Source organism: Uloborus diversus, chromosome 1 (genome assembly GCF_026930045.1).
Source record: "Uloborus diversus isolate 005 chromosome 1, Udiv.v.3.1, whole genome shotgun sequence".
NCBI lineage: Eukaryota > Metazoa > Arthropoda > Arachnida > Araneae > Uloboridae > Uloborus > Uloborus diversus.
This window is the reverse complement of record NC_072731.1, coordinates 149,076,817-149,097,808: the sequence shown is the minus strand read 5'-3', so window position 1 is coordinate 149,097,808 and position 20,992 is coordinate 149,076,817. Positions and strand designations below refer to the sequence as shown.

Below are 20,992 nucleotides of genomic sequence, written 5' to 3'. Positions count from 1 at the left end.
CCTCAACTATGAAATACTAGTTCGTAGACTTCATCACGAAGCTGAGACCAGCGTCGTGCTGTTTCTGACACCGGGATTTGTACATGGAACTTCACAAACAAAAATTTGTATAGATCAGAAAAATTTGCAGATATTTTTCAGAAGTTTTGCCTGTTTGTAACGGTTTTTGATGCTTATATATAATACACAACGAAACTCTTATATCCGGAAATGCGAACTAAAGAATTCTCCAAAATTAATTTGCTTATGGAATTTAATTTTTTTTTCTTGAAATAGAATATAATGTTATTAGAGGGTTTACATACTTTCTACGTTTATTATATACTAAGTTTTGTTATTACCACTAATTATTCAAATGTACCACGTTTTTCTTTTATTTAATCGTTTATATTACGCTTTCTCAGGAACCATGGGTGCCCATTCCCCTAAGAGCTAGGGCCCCCTCCCCCTCAAAAAAGCAAGAAACCCCCTCCAAAATGAATAATAGCCCTTAGCACCCTCCGTTAGGTGAGCACTCCTGCAGAACTTTTCCTCAGTAATCAGAACAATTAATCGGTCATTTTCAGATTCTCACTTCGAAAACACTACAAGCCAAATAAAAATTGATGAAGTAGCAAACTGTCAGTCACGTTCGATGGAACCAAATAAAATAATGTGGAAATACCCCGAAGATTTGAAACTAAAATGTTTTGAATGTGGTAAAAGTGTTTTTCTTTTTTTTTCTCTTGGGGGAAAACAAATATTTAAATTTTTAACATTGTAAACGTGCATACAGTAGTTACTACACGCGGAAAAACTCATGGGGCGACGATAGATTAGTTTTGTGACAAAAAAAATGCTATTAATTTATAATTGGGGAAAATTCGGAACTTGGAATGAACGGTCCAGAGGATTCCATATTTATGACTTAGTACTCTTCAGCATTCAACTCAACATCTGATTTCTTAATTTAATAATTTTCAATGTTATACGCAAGTGAAAAACTGGTGTTAAATGCAACAGGCTTCTGCTACTATTATTTTGGTTCGTGTGTAAGCTTCTTGTAAAGAGTAAAATTAAAAAAATAACAATGTTAAAATTTCAAAATAGTAATATAAAACTGCATGTACTTTTTTTCGGAGTTGGTCTCTTTGCCAATGTGAGCTGAGGGAAGAAAAGATATTCGACGAAAGGCCTTAACTTTAGTCTGTCGAGGTCGGTTGGAGAATTTTATATGCGTCAGTGTGTAGTTTACTGCATTTGAAATCAAATCAAAATTCTCCTGAAAAAGTAGAAATATATTTGTGAATACACATGCTTATTATTTTGAAAGTTGATGTTCATTTACTGATGTGTTTTTTGTAGCTGCTCCACAACACGTTGGTGGTTACTTGGTGTTTGCACACGGAATGTCTCTGCTGCGCGTTCCAACAACTCCAACCAAGAGCAACCCAGGACAACTTTTGTTGATGGAACCAAACCAGACACCAGTTGGACTAGCCACGGATTGTAAAGAAGGACAACTTTATTGGGCAGATGCATCTTTGAGAGTAATACGAAGAGCAAATTACAACGGGTCTGACGTGTCCATGGTCATTTCCGACGGTATGAAGGCTGCTTTTAAAAGTTACTTTTCTGAATATTTTACAATTTGAGGTCTTACCCGTGTTTGCGCAAGGTTTCCTACGCATGATTAAAATTGGCAATTAAGCTTTTCATTTTATATGGATTCAATTTGTCGCTCATATTTCTAAAAAATTGGCAGGGAACATTTAAATGCGGGAGTAAATAAGTCTGAGTAAAAACTTAAAGGCCCAATAAACTTTTTTTTTCCTTTGTGAAATTGAACTATCTTAAACTAAGAGTAAACGAGCTGATGTGTGCATCACATGACTTCCTTTTACTCCAATTTAATGTCATTTCCCCATTATTCGCTATTTTAATGTGATTCAATATTTATTCTCTAAATATCACCAACAATGGCCAAATTGAAACCAAAAAAAAAAAAAAAAAACTCCGCCAAATTTGTCGCCAAGTTGGCGACAAAACTTGGCGACCAAAAGACTGGCGATATATCGCCAAGTGTCCGACAAATTATAACGCCATTTGAGTTTACATCGAAATTAACAATGATTTCCCCCCAAAAAGGTGCAAAAGACCCCCTTAGGAACATCCGAAAGCAACCAAAAGGGGAGGTGCACAACTAGACCCCACTACGAGTCTATGTACCAAATTTCAACTTTCTAGGACATACCATTTTTGAGTTATGCGAGATACATACGCACATACGCACATACACACATACGCACATACATACAGACGTCACGAGAAAAGTCGTTGTAATTACCTCGGTGATGGTCAAAATGGATATTTCGCGTGTCTATACATTCTTAGGCACTTTTCCGCATGTGGTCGAATCGAAAAAAAAACTCAACATTCATTTGGGGGTGAGCAAAATGGAAATTAAGGGCGATTTTTGAGTGAAAATTTTTTCGCGAATACAATACTTCCTTTTTTGTAAAAGGAAGTAAAAATCATTTAAGTAATATTTGTTAACCTTAAATACAAGTAAAAAAGACAGGAAAAAAATAAGTATTTCATTATCATAAATATTACAGATTAATACTTTAGCCTGAAAAAAACATTTAAGGCCAACATAGAAAGAAGCATAGGAAGACAAAAATACAAGAATTTAGAAGCTTGTGTAAGCAGATTGAAAAGCTGCTTTACCTTCATTTCATGTAATTAATTTCACATTTGCATCGAAACAAATAACGCACTATAGTTGCGGAACACAAAGGAATTGAAAATGACAACTGTGAGCGGGAATCGCATCTGTTGCCTTTTTACGGTTGCTACCGGCAATACTATTCACCAAAAGTGTCATTCATATCACATTCAATTTTTTGTTCAGTCAAGTCAGAAAAATGAAAATAAAATGCACAATGCTTTTGAATATAGATTTGCACACGATGTGCAAAAATATAAGCCAATTCATCTAACAGCGTGAGCCAACAAATATTCCATAACTAACGCTTAATTTGACATTTTTTTTCCTCATAGATATGCTCTCACCAGAAGGAATCGCTGTTGATTGGCTAGGAAGGACCATATACTGGACCGATTCAGGCAAAGATACCATTGAAGTAGCAAGTCTCACACAGAAATACCGAAAAATTCTTATATCTGAAGGACTTGATAATCCCAGAGGCATATCCGTACATCCTGGATTAGGGTAATATTTCGTTTACAGATAGTCGTTAGATGTGAAATGCTCTATTTGAAAAATAGTCTGTTTCGTTATGGGGTACTTATCGCTGAAAATGTTAAAATATGAACAAATGCAAAAAAAAAAAAAAAAAAAAAAATGAAATAAGCAAACTGGTTTCAAGTGCAATCGTCCCCTTCGTCGATACCTAGCAAATAATAGTATAAGACAGAGCGTGAAGGTACTTAAACTTCACACTTACAACAGTCTTTCTTTCATAAGAAGTGTGAAAACAGTTGTTTTAATCTCACTCTCACATTAAATTAGCCGAGCAAATAATTAAATGTCAAAATTTAAACATAAAAAGTTTTCCCTGCTACTATGCGCAACAAAAATTCAAGTTCAGAACTGTGGGATTTTTGAATTAGAAAAACATTTAATAGTTAAAGAGAGTACTTTTATTTATGATTAACGAAACTGCAAATATTACTGTTCATTTAAGACACTTCTCTCTCTCTCTCTCTCTCTCACACACAAAAAAAAAAAAAAAAAAAACACCTAGCTACTACAGTGGTGTAGGCAGGGATACAAGTAGGCTCAAGTAAAATTTTCTGAAGACAGTGTGAAATTTTCGGAAGCTCGACCCTCCCCACGTCAAAACTCTTTAAATATGCGCACAAAAATCATTGAAAAAAATTTTTTTTTAGTTTTTTTTTTCTTATTTTAAATATAATTTTCGAGTTTTAGAATGTTGCTAGACCAAAATTTTCGGAAACCGCAACCCAAAATTTTCCGATCACAAACACCCCTGGGCGTAGGCAAAAGGTCAGTAGGGTACGAGTTTGTATGAAAAAGTCGTACATTTTCCAAAGTTTATCATTTTTCATATTTTTTAGTTTTTATTACATTAATAAAAGAATGGATTGCAGAGGCTGAATTAAGGGGGGTCTCGAGGAGACATTTGTCGTTGGCAACAGCACCGCCTGGGAGTGAAAAAAAGAGTGATGATCATGTATTGTCAATTTTATTGATATTAAAATTAAACTTACAATGACATCATTTAACAAAGATCGCTTGAAAATGCCTTGAATGAGGTTTTAATATCTAATTTTCGAATACTTTAAGTGAGCCGGGGCCTCCAAACCTGTCCTCCTACTATCCTACTAACGTCACCAAAGATTGTCTCTAAGCTAGTGGTTTTCGAGCTACAATCTCGAAATCCTTGCGGAATCACGAACCTCACCTCCGTGAGGCCGGATCTATAAAACTTGGACCCCATGCAACAAATCTGTAAGGCTTTTCAGAGGCCAGCAATGTATATTTGCAGCGTTAATAAATCTTATTACAAGTTTTTTTTTTTTTTTCAATTTCTCGGGCCGCTGGGCCTTTTAAGGACGTTTCCCGTCTCCGCGCACTGCGGGTACACAGATCCGGACCAGCGTCCATCTAGTCTCACCAAAGAACGTCAAAAAATGCGTTTTTAAAACTAGTTTCGAGAAATAGTCGGGGTGTTTCCCTGAACCTCATACCTTTCCTTTCGTTACAAAGAGGGAAAATACAATCATGTTTTTTTGAGATTTTTATTTCAAATATTTCCATGGTTAGGCCATAAAAGTTAATCTGTTCTCAACATCACCAAAGATCGATTAAAGTACGTTTTTTATAACTTCAATTTTGAAAAGTTGCCAGGAGTTATTCCTTGAAACTTTAATTTCGAAATCTTTTCGGTGGAAGCTCCCCGATTTACTTCTTGTTTTTATCATCACCTTAAGATCGTCTAAAAGTGAGTTTTCAAAACTATAACATTGCAAAATTGCCAGACAGTCCTTGAACCTATTCCTTTCCCTTATAAGCAAAGATGGCTGACAGTTACATTTTTTAAACTTAAAATTCGAAATACATTTTAAAGGGTAGGCCCCCAAACTTTTCTTCGTCTAACACAGAAAAAGTCGTCTAAATTGCTTTAGTTTTCAACTATAACTCAGAAAACTGTCCGAGGGAGTACCCCCGAAAACATGTTTCTGCTCAAACCTGCACTTACAACTAGGATCATATTACTAATTAAAAAATATAATTAAACTTGTTGTCTTTGTAACAAAAGATATAATTAGTAATATATATTTTTTAAGTTACAAAGCACCCCGCTCCCGCTTGATGTTAGGAACAGGGAAGTTCAATGGCCTTCCCCTGGAAAAGTTTCGAGATTAAAATCTTAATAACACAGTGCTGGCAAAAAAAAAAAAAAAATCTTTACAGTTAGTTGGCAATTGAAAACTTTACATGCGAACTTCTTGTCAGGATTTTATTTAGCGTGCTCCCTAGTTATTTGACCGAATACCTAATTTCGGCCAGATTGTGGCCGAATATTTGGTATTCGGCCAATTCACAAGGGAGCATACCAGTTAAAATCATGACAAAAAAAAAGTTACGTATAGTTTTTAATTGCCAACCAAATGTAAAGATTTTTTTTTTTTGCCAGCACAGTACAATCTGTATAGAATTTATTTTTATATTTTTGTGAAAGTATCTCTTATACCCACGAAGATACACTCATGTTTGTGAAAATTACAATAACATGAAGGACTCATTGGAAAAGGCTAAAATTTATTGAACATATTACTCATACTGCTACGAATAAACGATCAAATTACAGATGACTGAAATGAAAAGAACTGGCGTAAATTAATATCGAATGTAGCTACCCCGCGCATCTATGCGAGCCTGTACACGTTTATTATCGAGTCATAGAGTTTCTGAATGTCGCGATTGGGAATAGCATCCCATGGCTTCAATCTGAAGACAAAGTTCTTTCGCACCAACTGCCGGACGACACACATGGGCGAGTCTCCTACCAACGCAATCCGAGACATGCTTGACGGGCGTCATATCCGGAGAACGGGCAGACCAAGGAAGTAGCGTAACCTGTCGTGCACCGAAGAACACTTGTACGTTACGTGCGACATGTGGACGTGCATTGTCATGCTGAAACACAGCAGCAGAGATGCTCTGAAGAAAGGGTAGTACTTCCAGCGTCACAGTGTCCCTGAAGCAGCGCTCGCTATTGATTACCCGTAATTCGGACTAGATGGGACTGCCCTTGATATTCAATAGCGCTCCAGACAATGGCGCCTGGCGATATGCCGGTATGACGTCGGATTACACTCTGAGAGGTGACATTCCCATGTGTAACGTCTGACGTGTACATGTTTAGCGTTATAGTGCAGATTAAATCTGGACTCATCCGAGAAGACGACCTGTTGCTAGATCGCACACAATTGGGTGTGTTGGTGGTCCCATTGAAGCCGGATGGGACAATGTTTAAGGGTAAAGGGTACCCTGCACAGGGGAATTCTTGCATGCAGGCCCTGGCGCAACAGACGTCAATGAGCCGGGATGCAGTAAGTGTGACACCTGTAGTCATTCTCCAATGTTGTGCTAGCATACTAGAGGACGCTATACGATTCATCACAGCAAAACGGGTGAGGTGTCGATTGTCCCGCGGCGTCGTTCGGTTGCGTGGGCTGGCGCGAGTCTTTCGATTAATTTCACCGTCCTCTGTCCATCTTTTACAAATACGCACCACAGTTGAGGCATTACGCCACGGTGCGGGCACTAATTTCTCTATACGTAAGTTCACCCTCACGCATGCAGATCATGCAGCTACATTCGAATTCTGTTACTCGTTCGTATGACGGAGAAACATCTATCATCGGCAGATAATCATACAATGATTCCAAAATACCTTTAACAGCTCTTTATGTACAAAGTTTGCACCGCAATTCAAAGGGCGTAACTTGGTCCACGCATGCGCGACGATTCTGTAATTCTAATCATTTGCATACCTTATCCTGCTATACATTTCCTGTGAATTTCAGTTCATTTGCTTTATTCCTTCTTGGTGTTGCAATTTTCACAAACATGAGTGTATAAGCATTTCTTTCAAAAATATAAATTTTATTTTAAGGTTTTCGGCTCATAGCACACAGAGTTTTTCGTCAACCGTTACTAAACTTTCAAAATATTTGACAGCATAAAAGAGAAACAAAATAATAATTTGAAGTTAAAATCTTGAAAATTTGTTGAATTATGAACGTTTAAAGCAGCTAAATTTTTACTGCGCGTGCGCGAAAGATATCTATTTATAACTTTCTTAATCCAAAGCCCAAGTGGATCCTTCACCTCGTGATAAAATTTCAGGTCAATATCTTTAAAATTCAAAAAGTTATAGCGATCTAACGAGCCGAATTTCAATAATTTTTGGATAGGCAACAAATCGTAAGGGGTCGTTCGCAAACTGGTAACACTTGCCCGCCATCATTCAGTGTGATTCATGATCAAGACTGATTATTTGCGAACGATCCCTCATGAGCCGTCGCCTATAAAAGAATTATTGAAATTCGGCTCATTAGATCTGTGATAACTTTTTGAATTTTAAAGATATCGCGCTGAAATTATATAAGGTGCAGGTTTTTTCTGGGATTTGGATTATTATGGTTATTAATTACTATCTTTCGCGAATGCGCAGTGAAAATTCAATTGCTTTAAACGTTCATATTTCATCAAATTTTCAATATTTTAACTTCAAATTTTTATATTATGTTTCTCTTGTATGTTGTGAAATATTCTGAAAGTTTAAAGTTTGACGGAAAACCCTGCATTGGTATAAGCCGAAAACCTTTAAAAAAAATCGTATTTTTGAAATAAATACTCTATTTTCTTGGGTATAAGAGATACATTCACGAAAATATAAAAATAAATTCTACACAGTTTTCACAATGCCAGTAAAAAAATCTTTGCATTTGGTTGGCATTAAAAACTTTACATAACCTTTTTATGTCACGATTTTTCTTGGCATGCTCCCCTGTGAATTGGTCGAATACCGAATATTCGGCCACAATCTGGCCGATTATTCGGTATTCGGCCGAATCACTAGGGAGCATGCCAAGTAAAATCATATAAAAAAGTTTGCATGTAAATTTTTTAATTGCCAACCAAATGTTAAGATTTTTTTTTTGCCGGCACTGTATTAGCCATCTTTGTAATAAAAGGAAAAGTATGACGTTCCGGGAAACACCCCCGACTACTTCTCGAAATTGTAGTTTAAATAACACAATAAAAAAGGGATTGCAGAGGTTGGATTAAGGGGGTTTCGAGGAGACATTTTCTGCAGGCGACAAAGGTAGCAAAAGATACATTAGTAATATTTTTTATTTCTTTTATTCACAAAAGGTTTATTTGAACAGTGATGACTAAAATTGAGATCAAATGACAAAAAACGCTAGCATTCCATTAGCCCAGGTGGTTCTCAAACTGGGTGCCGCAGGAATTGGTGAGGGGTGTCGCGAAGTGTCCGGGTTTTGTGGTCATTCCCTCCAAGGTTTGGAAGGCTTATTAAAACTAACATACAGCTACAACGTTCATTTTACAGGAGAGGGAAGCGCATCAAGTTTCGTTTTCCAAATGTTAGACGTGTGAACCTTTCGGGATGCAGAAGATTTGCAAGAAGCTATGTGATTTGCAAGATTTATGCCAATAGATCCCAACAGGTCCATATTTCGAACATTTCGGAAACAAAACTTGTACAGTTTTATTCTCCAGTAAAGTCGGCGTTGTAGCTAAAGAACATTTGTTTTAGTAAGGCTTCCACACTCCCGGAGGGAATTGTGATATGTATGTATATAACAGAAATCGACTAGGGTGGCGTGAAAAAATTCTAGCTCTGTAAAGGGTGCCGCGAGTCGGAAACGTTTGAGAACCCCTGCATTAGCCACAATCTTAGATTTCGTTTACTTTGAGAGTGGGGAGTGAAACTGGTTTATGTGTTTGGGGAAAATTGAACCCCTGCCCTCTCTTAGAGAAAAACCTACGTACGCCACTGTATGTGATTGTTTAATCTTAGAACTTGATTTATAATTGCAGCAAGATGTACTGGACTGACTGGAACCGTGATGCTCCTAAGATCGAAGTTGCCAACATGGATGGAACCGGTCGCACCGAACTGGTGAAAGATAACCTTGCATTACCAAATATGCTGGTCGTCGATTTCCAACGAAATAACCTTTGCTGGACCGATGCAGGTTTGCATCTTTTGATACTTTCAGATTTCTTCATTAACAGAACTTGTAATTTTCGAAGGCATTATAGCCATGCAACTTACCACCCTAAACCTGTACAGCCGCCAGGGACACTCTAAGAGGACAATGGCAACTCACCCTATTTCCCATACCACACTATTCAAAGCGTACCGTTGCTGAACGTGTGGGTCCAATTAGCCTAGGAAATATAAACTTCCATAGTTCTTGTCATTGTGTGAGACTTACATATGTGTTAGAGGGAACCATACCCCTCATTAATCTACTTTTTGGTTTGATTCTATGACCACTATTTCATAATTTCCAACTACGGTGCCTGATTTCCTAGGAAGAAAATCGCCGATCTTCGGCTTGCGCCATGCTCCGGACATGCGCGCGCGAACCAAATCGACCGATTTGGTTCGGCCACGCACGCATGGCCAAAGATCGGCGATTTTCCTCGTAGGAAACCAGAGGCTTTTAGCAAGATCGCGCGCGCTTGTATTTTAACTGTTAAAAGTTTTTTCCCCTATTTTACCTTTAATTATATTCAAACCAAATTTCACCGAAACCCATAGTGTAGATTTGAAGCTAATATACTAATCTGAAACACTTACATCTTAATTTTGAACACCAGAAGCCAAAACGCCAAAATTCTGAAACATAAAACATCAGACATTTCTTAAATAGAAGTAATCAACTTTCAATGGGAACTACTTTGATATACCCCCCCTCCCCCCAAATCGGAAATTTGGCGACTTTTTTTTCTCGCCAAGCAAAATACCTGTTTTATGGCTCAAAATTCCCTGAAACTTTTCAACAACACTACATTTAGTAGGCATATTGAAAGCTGAAAGATAAAAATAATTAATAGAAAAAAATATATAATTGGAAAATACAACCAGATTTGCAGCAAAATACAGTAAATCAGAAATCTGCTTGATCACTTCACAAAGAAATGGCGCTAAAACATATATGAAATCCAAAAATTGTTGCCACAAAACTTAAAAAAAAAAAAAAAAACTCAAAAAATAGTACGAAATACAAGAAAATATTAAATTTGGAAACAACAAAAACCTAAAAGCTGAAAAAACCTAAATTGGCAACACCAAAATAAGAAACAGTAACCCTAAATGATCCCTAGGGAGTGCCAGATTTGGCGCGTAATTTTTTTTTTTGGGGGGGGGGGGGGTATATCAAAGTTATACCTTTCAATGTCTCATTTTTGTTTCAGGACTTGGCAGGATTGAATGTATCTCTTTAGGTGGACTTAGTAGGCGTCTAGTCTACACACCAGCCGCTTATCCATTTGGAATTGCAATACATGAAAGATATATTTATTGGACCGATTGGGAACTGTAAGACTTTCTTTTTTTCTATGCTTTTGAAAATTAAAGGTTGTTTATTTGACCTTTTAAAACAAAATGATCTATGAAATTTTATAAAATCCATTTACATATTATTTCATACTTGAGATTATTTTGGTACTGCATAAGAGTAAAATATTGTTTTCAGGCTCGTCATTTCAGCTTGGAAAAGGACTATTTGAACACCCTGGTTTTCAGAGCCCAGTGTTATTTTACAGGTGTGACTGCACCATGCAATATGAATTAAGTGCATACTCCATGCCCATAAAACTCCAGATTAACGGTCACCAAAGGCAATCTGAATGATCGCAAAGCTGGTTAATACGGGTAGTATGGGTTAGCAAGCAAATCCTTAACTAAGCAGCCTTGCTGTTCATCACTGCAAAAACGATATTATGCAGCAGCATTACAGAGAATTGTGCATAAGACATTTACCAAAACAATTTCATTAAGTATTAGTCCCGTTTGTGTTTCTGTTTTTAACTTCAGACACACAAAGGAAGGGGGTTATAAGTTTGACGTGTCTGTGTATCTGTCTGTGGCACTCTAGCGCCTAAACGGATGGACCGATTTTGGAAAAAAAAATGTTCGAAAGGAGAGTTGATCGTTAGTATTCTTAGCTAGGTTGCATCTTCGGGTGACATTAATTAACGAAGAAATTTATTAGAAACCTTTTAAAGATTTTTCACGATTTTGCAGTGAAAATACAGCTAAAAATTTTAAAATTTAATACTAAAATAAAGAGAATTTTTTTCCGCATCTGATAGAATGTGTTTGGAACTTCCATGTTTCATAGAATTCGAATTATGCTTTTTTAAAGCAGATTTTAATAACAGCTAAGCCTTTGTTCACGCTATTGATGACGGAATTCATTATTGGCTGACAAGGAAATTAAACGCAATCATTTAAAATTTTTATCTGTTGCCAGTTTCTATTTAATAGCAAATAAAATACTTGACATTGATTTTTAATAATATAAGGATTTTAAAAGGATTTTCGATTTTCCCTCTTGATTCTACAGTACTAACTCAGTCGGGATTTTTAAAAATTTTTAATTTTATCGTTGCTTGTTGATGGAATAAAACAAGGTCAATCTAATGCTTTATCGTTCAGCTGAAGTGGTGCATGTTAGATTACCATAATTTATTGTACAATCAGGCCGCCCCAATGAGAGGTCACTGTGGCCTTCCAAAAATTTCCTTATTCGGCAAACTTTGTTTGAAGGTTCGACAAAATTTGGAGTCGGCAAACTTCTGTTTCTCTTCTTCCAAAAATTTCAGTTTCGGGAGCCCGTTTATGATCTATCATACTTTCCAACCTTCGAAGAAAAAAAAAAAAAAACAGGAGATTTCACTTAACGTACATAGATGATTCACCAGCGACATTTTGCACATCGATATTATTATATTACTAGATAATCGCCCGTCATGGAATGACGGGTGAAAATTGTTTCTACATTTGAATGAAGCAATTGCCTGATTGGTGATATTTTGATAATTGAAATTTTAACCCTAACTCCAATAGATATAGATAGCGTTAAGACGTTGATCACTTTTTCGTTTCTTTATTCCCCTAAAATTGGCGGGAAGCTTTGTAAAGTGAGGTAGTTGCTTGGTGAGCAGAAAGCTACCCGTTAAACAGGATTGAAAACAATTTAAAGGGTCGATCCTTTCTGGTAAGGATTTAGTGATGGGGGCAGTTTTTAGCGAAAATAGTTCTGATGAAAGAGGAAAACAGGGAGGATGGTAGTTTGGTAGATACTTGGCGAGAAAACTAGATATCATAACTTTTTAAGGTTGAGGGTTTTTTGAGTTTAGGATGAAGGCCTCCTTTATTGTGTAGGGAAGAGATAAAAGTTTTCTTGGCGAGGAAATTTTTACAACAGGGTTGTTTTTGATGAGATTGATATTACGCTGAATAAAAGGTTTGCAAAAATTACTGAAAAGAAATATTCGTATTTAAAAAAAAAATAAAAAAAACGAAAAAAACCTAATAATGTGACTACTCCTGTCGAATATTTATCTCACTAGAGGGAGCGTAACTCATCCCTTTTGGACCGCATAAGCTGAACGAATACAACTTATAAGTCCCAAAATAAGAGGGAAAATATTGACTTAGTTCTTAACAACGGCATCACTTAAAACGGAATTCAAGTACGTATATCAATTTTAAATCGTTATCGCTGGCAGCCCTGACGGAACGAAATTGAAACTTCCGATATCCCTGTTGTCGCCAGTTTCTATGCATGAGCAGACATAGTGTTTTTTGTGTAAGTTCTACGCATAAACAAAATTGGAGTTGAAATAATTATACGAATGCAAATTCTAGCTTGCACAGACATAGGTTTCTTCGTGAAAGTTTCACGCATTTACGTACTTGGGGTTTTTTTGACTTATCAAACATAGGTTGCGGAATTGAGGTAGCATATATTAGGATTTCCGGTTCTCTGCGAAATTCGATTGTCGTAGAAAACCGAGAATAAGCTTGCATTTATGAACTTGTATAGTTTTTGCAATTTATGTAAAGGAAGAAAGTTTTAATGTGCAGATGATTTAAACATGGATATTACCCCCCCCCCCCCCCTCTCGAAAGTTTACATGGCACCTTCCTCCCACCCCCTAAAATATTATTCCCCAATAATGAGGTCTGTTTCACCAAGACTTAAAAGTTTTAAAGCATACCCTTTGTAAAATTTCAACAATTTGGTCTGTGCTTGTGACCCCAATCACCACATGAGCGGGGAGAGGGTCGTTGCAGCGAGTATTATTGAAAAAAATTACAGAAATACTACCTACCGAGGGCTTTTATCAGTTGCCGATCTTGATATGCATAGATGTATGTCCAAATGCTTCCTCCCCAAAAGATGACCTCCTCAATTAAAACGAACCCCCCCCCACTCGAAAGTAAACATGACATCTCATTAAAGAGACTAAAATCCATTTAAAAAACCTTCATCAATTATTTCAGTGGTAAAGCCTACCTCATGCCCCCCCCCCCTTTCAAGGAAGGGCACTTCTACTTCAGCTATTATTATCAGAATAAATTACTTAAATATTTACGGATCAAGATTTACGATGACTTTTTTCTACTGCAGATCATGTAGCTAGGAGTGCCAATTCTCCCCCCAACTGCGTTGCCCCCCCCCACCAAAAAAACAGGATCCTCAAATAAAGATGCTAAATCTTTTTGAAATAACATCTCTGATCCTTTCAGTTGCATAGTCTGCCTTATGCCCTCCATGAGCATATATATCCCTGCTTTAGCAATTATTATTGGGATAAACTATTTTAACATTAGCTTTCAAAATGTCAGGAGCCTTCCCTCTATTGCAGATCTCTATACAAAGAATATAGTTAGGGAAGCACATCCCCCCCCCCCCAACTGCGACGACACCCCTCAATTGTACTGAGCGTCACCCCCCCTCCCCCGAAAAAAAGGCTCCCCTAGTGAAGTCTAAAATCCTTTAAAAATAACTCTCCTGATAGTTTTAGTGGTATTGTCAGCCTCATGCCCCCCCCTCAAATGGGCACCCCAGCTTTATCATTAGAATAAATTGCTGCAATATTTACATTTCAAGATTGCCGTAGGTTTTTCTCGATTGCAGATCTTAATATATAGATCATGATGCTAGGGCTGAAAATCCCTAATAAGTGCGAAGGCGCCCCTCATTTTTAATTTTACCGAAGCCCCCACCCCCGCCAAAAAAAAAAGAGTCCCTATTTAAGAGACTAAAATACTTTCATAAGTTCCCTGATAACTCTAATGGCATAGTCAACTTCAAGGCCATCCCCCCCCCCCCAAATAGGTACCTGCTGTAGGCATTATTATTCACTTAAATTGCTGGTACATTTGCTTATCAAGATGTTCGATGACTTTTCTGTATTTCAGATCTTATGTATGCGATGTAGCTCAATCCATAGAAAAAGGGGGTGCCAATTCCCCTCCCCAAGTGCTGTGGCTCCCCTGAATTGTATCACCCCCCCCCCCCCCCCAACAAAAGAAAAACGCCAGCATCTTTTTAATGGATTAAAATCCTTCTGTAAAAAATTTAATGGCATTGTCTGCGTCATGACCTCCCTCCCCCCTGCAAGGGCTGTTATTATTCTTATATATTACTATTATTATTCACATAAATCCCCCTCCCCCGCCTCAAATTTATCGCGCTTACCCCAAAACGCAACCTTTTATTGAAGAGACTAAACTCCTTTTAAAATAATTTTTCTGATAATTTCAATTGTATAATACTAAGCATCAAGACCTCCGCCCCTCCCATAGGCAAGCCTAATTTAGCTATTATTATTCAAAAAAACCGATGGAATATTTTCCTTTCAAGATGTCCGAAGGCGTTTCTTTGTAGCATATCTTAATATGCAGATGATGCATGTAACTAGGGGTGCCCATTAACCCCCGACTGCGATGGCACCCCTCAATTTTACCAAGTCCCCTTCTCCCTCGAGAATTGCGACCCACAAATAAAAAGACTTAAAATTCTTCTAATTTCTTCAAACGTTTCTGAGGTATAATCTGCCCCCTCTCACACAAACACATGATAATCCTTGCTATACCTATATTACACTAAAAAAAAATTAACGAATTTTCTGTTCCTCAATATACTTTGGGAGTTTCCTATAGTTTTCAGGGTGCTGAAAAAGAATATGTTTGCAAAAATTCTCTATCATACCCTCCAATTTTAAGAAATTTCATTCATTAGTTTTGGATTATATAGGCTATCTTATAGCAGTTAGAAGTTCACTACATCTTTCCTTTAGATGCATTTCATCCTTAGACACGGTTTTTTATTTTATTTTTTATCCATTACAACTATTAAACAAGAAAGTAGAAACCGAATTCACTCTGATACGTTATATTTTTTAAAGCACTTTTATTATACTTGGCCTGATTGTCACGGAGAAATCTGAGGCCTGTATGCCTTATATCTCTGCAACTAGATCATTTAGAGACTTCAGGATTTCAGTAAACGATTTGCTTAATCTTAAGGTACAACTTAGTGCAGAAAAATTAAAATTCTGGAATAAAATTATTTCGGTTAGGATGGAAAAATGCAAATTTTATGTAATTTCCCTATTAAATGTTATAAACCCACTGTTACAAATTTTGTTGCCTTGCAACAGTAACGTTAAATTAAGCAATCATAATGAAAATTTTAAATCAAGGCTTCTCTGAAGCAGGCATGGAATTAGCAAACATAAATCCGAGCATTTAAATGAAAAAATAAGGGGAAGTTTTGTGAGGGTAAAATTATTCTATTTCTGAAATATATTTACACAAAAAAAGGATAAAATAACAGATTAAAAAAAAAAATACTAAGTAAATTTCATAATGCACTCAAAAGGACGAAATAACTTTTCTGGGCCAGAAAGGACAATTTAAGAACTCCTTTAGTTTTTGAAAATTCCAAGAAAATAACACCACAAATGAAGAAAAGTGCGGTTCTAGTCATTTCAAACCAAACTTTAACAATAAGAAAAATATGCATGTTTCAACACTCAAAGTTATGATTGAAAGCTAAATAATAAATTTTCTTCATGACTTGAACCGCACTTTAGGCGGCTGTTGGGGATCTTTGTTGGAATCTTATTAGAACATTATATCTTATTTAAGTTTGTGTTACTGCCAATAATAAAGCATCCGCAATTAAGGCATTTACAGCTACATAAAGTATGAAATTTAGGAATTTTTTTTATAAGTATTTTTTTTCATCAAAAATCTCTGTCTCTCTTCCATTCTTCTACTACTTTTTAAACAATGCATCTTTTTTGTGCTTTATACTAGTTGTTGCAGATACTTATATAATAAGCTTCGCAGTTTCCTCACCTCATAAAATGTTGAATTTACAGGCCTAAATATATCGATATTTTGAGAGCGATATGTCGCGGTATTAAAATTCTGATATCGCCCAGCCCTACACGTTACATACTCTAACTTGTCCTATGGTCATATTTTGCTAAATTTTGCATTTTTCCGGAACAGCAAAAGTATTTGAAACTGTATTATTATGCTTTAAATTTTTAATCAATTTTCTAAAAAATTTTGAGTTGAAATTATAATAGTTTTCATGAATTACTGAAAAGCTTTTTTCCACTTATTTTATTTTAAGACAATTGAGAAATTTTCAAAGGTAATTGAGCTGAAGTTACAACAATATTTGTGATTTTCCATGAATGAACCTCTTAGGTGGTCCATTCGTGAAAACACCTAGCGGTACAATGATGGTAACTGCCTCATTTTGAATATTCTTATAGGTTTTACTGCTATGACGAATCATGATGAAATAAGAAGTATGGGGAATTATACTTGAAAAGGCACTCTTTTAAATTTATGGTCACGTTTAATTGATCAGTGATATTGAAAGCATGTTAAAACTAAATGAAAATCTTAACAGTTAGTAAGGTAATTGTAGAAATCTTACCTGACCGATTAACAATATAATGAAGTAATTTTATCTACTTGACGACACTGCAGTAAACTATTTTAAGGCAAAAGAAGGTACTAAAACTGATTACGAGTCTGCACTAACTCTGGTACGGGAAATATCTTCACGGTCTAGTCATGGAACCGGTCCATTGACGGCAACCTCCCCCTATATATACTGTACATGTATATCATACCTACTGCATTTGATTGTGAAAGTTGACCTCACTGCAAATTGTTGTCAATTATTTGAATACAAAACTAATCAATCATTACATTTACTAATGTTTCAGGAAGTTTTTACATCGGGTTGACATAAATGGAGGTGAAGCAGAACCATTAGAAGTTCCAGCTGGAGGAAGTGGAAGAATGTATGGATTGGTCTCACTACCTTCTTACTGTCCTTCAGGTATTTCTTTTTTCTAACCTTATTATTTAAAAAAAATTAATCATTCTGTTGCTGTTTAAAGCATGTGCATTTGTACACACTTTAATCCAAATATGGAAACTTCAAATAAATATACTACTTCCTACACCAATTTCTTCCTCTTAGGATTTTATACTCATTCTATACAGGATGTTCTGTTTTAACCTGCAAGAACTTTATTTTCGCAACCGTTAGTCCTAGAAGTATACTTCCAATTTCAAAAAAGTTCAAAATCAGATGCAGAATTAAGATAATGAAAGTTTGAAGTAAAAATAAAAATAAGTCAAAAAATACAAATTTTAATTTTTATATGGGCGCCAGGTCCCCTAACTTATATTTAGGGAAATAATCTCCATTGAAAAATAATTCCAATACCTTTTGGGGGGAAATATAGTGGTTAACAAGTGTAAAAAAAATTTTGAAAAAAAAAAAAAAAAAAATAGAACCGACTTCAAAATTGCTCTAAAAAGTGAAAAATTATTTTATTCTTTAAACACCATCGATAATGCTTTTAAACATAATTTTTGAAGTTGGCGAAAAAACAAAACGTAAAATCCAGTGTAACCATGCTTCGTTCATATTTTTTTTCAGAAAAGCATCCAAAGTTACGAACGAAACATTTATATCGCTATTCAAATATGCTGTCATCAATGCATAATGTATGTGATAGTGAAGAAACTGGTCCTGGTTAAATTTATAGTTGTATTTGAGTTATGGCTGTGAATGATTTTATCTATCGTTTTTGCGCCAACTTCAAAAATTATGTTTAAAAGCATTATCGATGGTGTTTAAAGAATAAAATTATTTTTCACTTTTTAGAGCAATTTTGAAGTCGGTTCTATTTTTTTTTTCAAAATTTTTTTATTTTATTCTTTTTAGTGTAAATGTAGGTATTTCAGAAATAATAAGTTACTATCACGAAACTTTATTTTTTTCTTAAAAATGCTCCATACTAAAAAAAAACTATTGACATGCGTTAAACTTTAAGCGATTGGCACTAAAAACTTATCTTTGTTCCTCTCTGGAAATCATGCGTAGTTAATTTAATTATAACCATTTAAGTATTACGTTTTTCCTAACTAATTTACATTCCACAGCATCTAAGTTGCTTATGGTGCAATCCTGTATTTTCTTACTTAGCCCCGATCATCTGTGATCGGCATAGATGATAACGATAAAAATACTACAGAGTAGTTGAGTCAAACCTAATGGTAGCACTGTGAAGGCTAAGCAGATCCTAATCACTGCATCACCTCGCTTCCAGGTTAGGTTTACCCCTACTATGGAGCAATAGCACTGAAGAAAGGAAGATTTTGATAATTCACATAGGGTTACTATAAATCAGCAGGGTTACTAAAATAAAATTTACGCCAAAAATGAGACGACAGCGCCAGATTCCCCATTATCGAAATATCCCTTGAAGAAATTTGATGCTTGCTTCAGAGAAGCCTTCATTCAAAATTATCATTACAATTACTATTAATGTTACTGTTATATGGCACCAAACTTTTATACCAAGGAGTTTCATATTATCGCGTAGATGAAGATAGCGAAGACAATGTGAAAGTCAAATGAAGCGAATACTCGTTAGTCTCAACTCGAGATCTTTATTCAGAACCACGAATGAACGTTACATCTCCTTATATACAACTTGAGAAAGTGCTGGAACTTTCCAGAAAGATGCAGAAATTAATAGAAGATTCGAGAAAATACGGGAAACAGTAGAAACGAAATTTTGGTAAAATTCACTTTGTTCTAGTCGGGACTTGAACCCGGGTCGCTCGTGTGGGAGGCGAGAATTCTACCACTGAGCCACCGTTATCCACGGATGAAAAGTGCGAACTTCCCTACAATATCATTTTGATCATTTAATAGGGAAATTGCATAAAATTTACTGTTTTTTGCCCATAACTTTTTTTCTAAAGAACAAATATGGTCAAACAAAGTAATGGGACCTAAGTTGAGCCATCCCCTATCCATTAAAAAAAGAATCATCAAAATCGGTTCACTAGGTGAGACGCTATGAGTGGACAAACAAAAAAAAAAAAAACATACATACGGTATGAATTGATAACCGCCTCCTTTTTGAAGTCTGTTAAAAAACTAGTGTGTATGGAGTGTGGATTTTCAAATTGTTCAAGGTTTTGTAGTGTGTTTTTGTGGATCACGACATAGCATTTGCATTTAATTTAATTTTGAATAGCAATGAAATTATAAATACCTTACCAGGAAATATCCAACGTCGTTTAGCACAAATAAACAGATTTCAGAATACACGTGTTTCGAGGTTTCAAAGAACCCCTTTTTCAATTCAAAGATGTGATGAGTTTTGATCGTAAAAATGTCAAGTTTTTTGTGTCAGTAATAGTTTTTAATGGAGATTATTTCTCTTACTATTAGTTAGGGGACTTAGGGCCTGTATAAAAAGTTAAATTTTGTATTTTTCGACTCCTTTTTATTTTTGCTTCAAACTTTCAATATCTTAATTCTGCATCTGATTTTGAACTTTTTTGCAATTGGAAGTATACATTTAAGACAAAAACGGTTGTGAAAATAAAGTTTTTGCAGGTTAAAACAGAACACGCTGTATATGTGCACTATTCAACAGTATTTTTCTACTTACAGTCAATTTAACATGCAAAGAAGTTTAGTCTTGACATTTCTCTTTCAGTCGGAAGTCCATGTGCAATTGAAAACGGCGGATGTAGATACCTCTGTCTTCCTGACGGACGAGGTGGTCGTTCATGTGTCTGTCCAGACACTGATGGAACATCAGAAGTGGAATGCAATGAGATAGTTTCTTGATTTCAAGCATTTAAAGGAACAGAAGGCATTAAATGAAACTGTTTGTGAGAACGAATGTCTTGTTGATGAACTTTCCTCAAGTCGTTCAATTTTTACTCTACAGTTATGTTCATACCTCATGTTAGTGCGAACAGTTTGAAAGCTGTAAAAGTGTTTTATGTATAATATTTTTGTACAATTTTTTTCATTTAATAAAGTCATTTCATAAAAAAAAGCGAATTATTCTTTCTTCAATTTTTTGTAAGAATAAAATTTGAAAATGAATGCCGTAATTATACACACACCAGGGTTCATACTAAATTTTTGAAAGTAAAACTTAGCACTTTTTATGGATTTAAGCATCTTTTGAAAAAAATTATTCATCCAAACACAAAAATGCATAGCACGTTTAAACAAAGTGTCCTCTCACACAAAATACTGAAACTAGAGCCAGTTTAAAAACATTGAAATGAAAAGACCAGCACTGTGCAGCTTACAAACAAAATAAAAAATGTGGGAGGATGACCAGATTAAAATGAAAACAAATTTTCTACACATTTTATTTTGCTGCTGATATGTAATGCTTTTTCCCAAAAGAAATCAGTTTCTTTAAAAAAGAAAAAAAAACTTTTTTAAAGTGAACAAATAGTGAAACAAAAGATATTTTAACAGCATCTAGATTTTTACCAAATCAGAATTACAACAGGTTCTGCACAATAAAAGA

At 35.5% G+C, this 20,992-nt stretch overlaps 1 protein-coding gene across 1 annotated transcript in view; it reads left to right on the top strand.

Moving 5' to 3' along the window:
- LOC129222069 (nidogen-like) overlaps window positions 1–20,503 on the top strand; it is a 96,698-nt gene extending 76,195 nt beyond the window's left edge. The window contains exons 16-21 of the mRNA XM_054856501.1: window positions 1,345–1,584; window positions 3,043–3,214; window positions 9,107–9,264; window positions 10,493–10,616; window positions 17,351–17,466; window positions 20,156–20,503. Coding sequence (XP_054712476.1) covers window positions 1,345–1,584; window positions 3,043–3,214; window positions 9,107–9,264; window positions 10,493–10,616; window positions 17,351–17,466; window positions 20,156–20,289 — 944 coding nt within the window. The 3' untranslated portion in view covers window positions 20,290–20,503. The remainder of the gene's footprint in view (window positions 1–1,344; window positions 1,585–3,042; window positions 3,215–9,106; window positions 9,265–10,492; window positions 10,617–17,350; window positions 17,467–20,155) is intronic.
- Window positions 20,504–20,992: the final 489 nt, after the last annotated feature.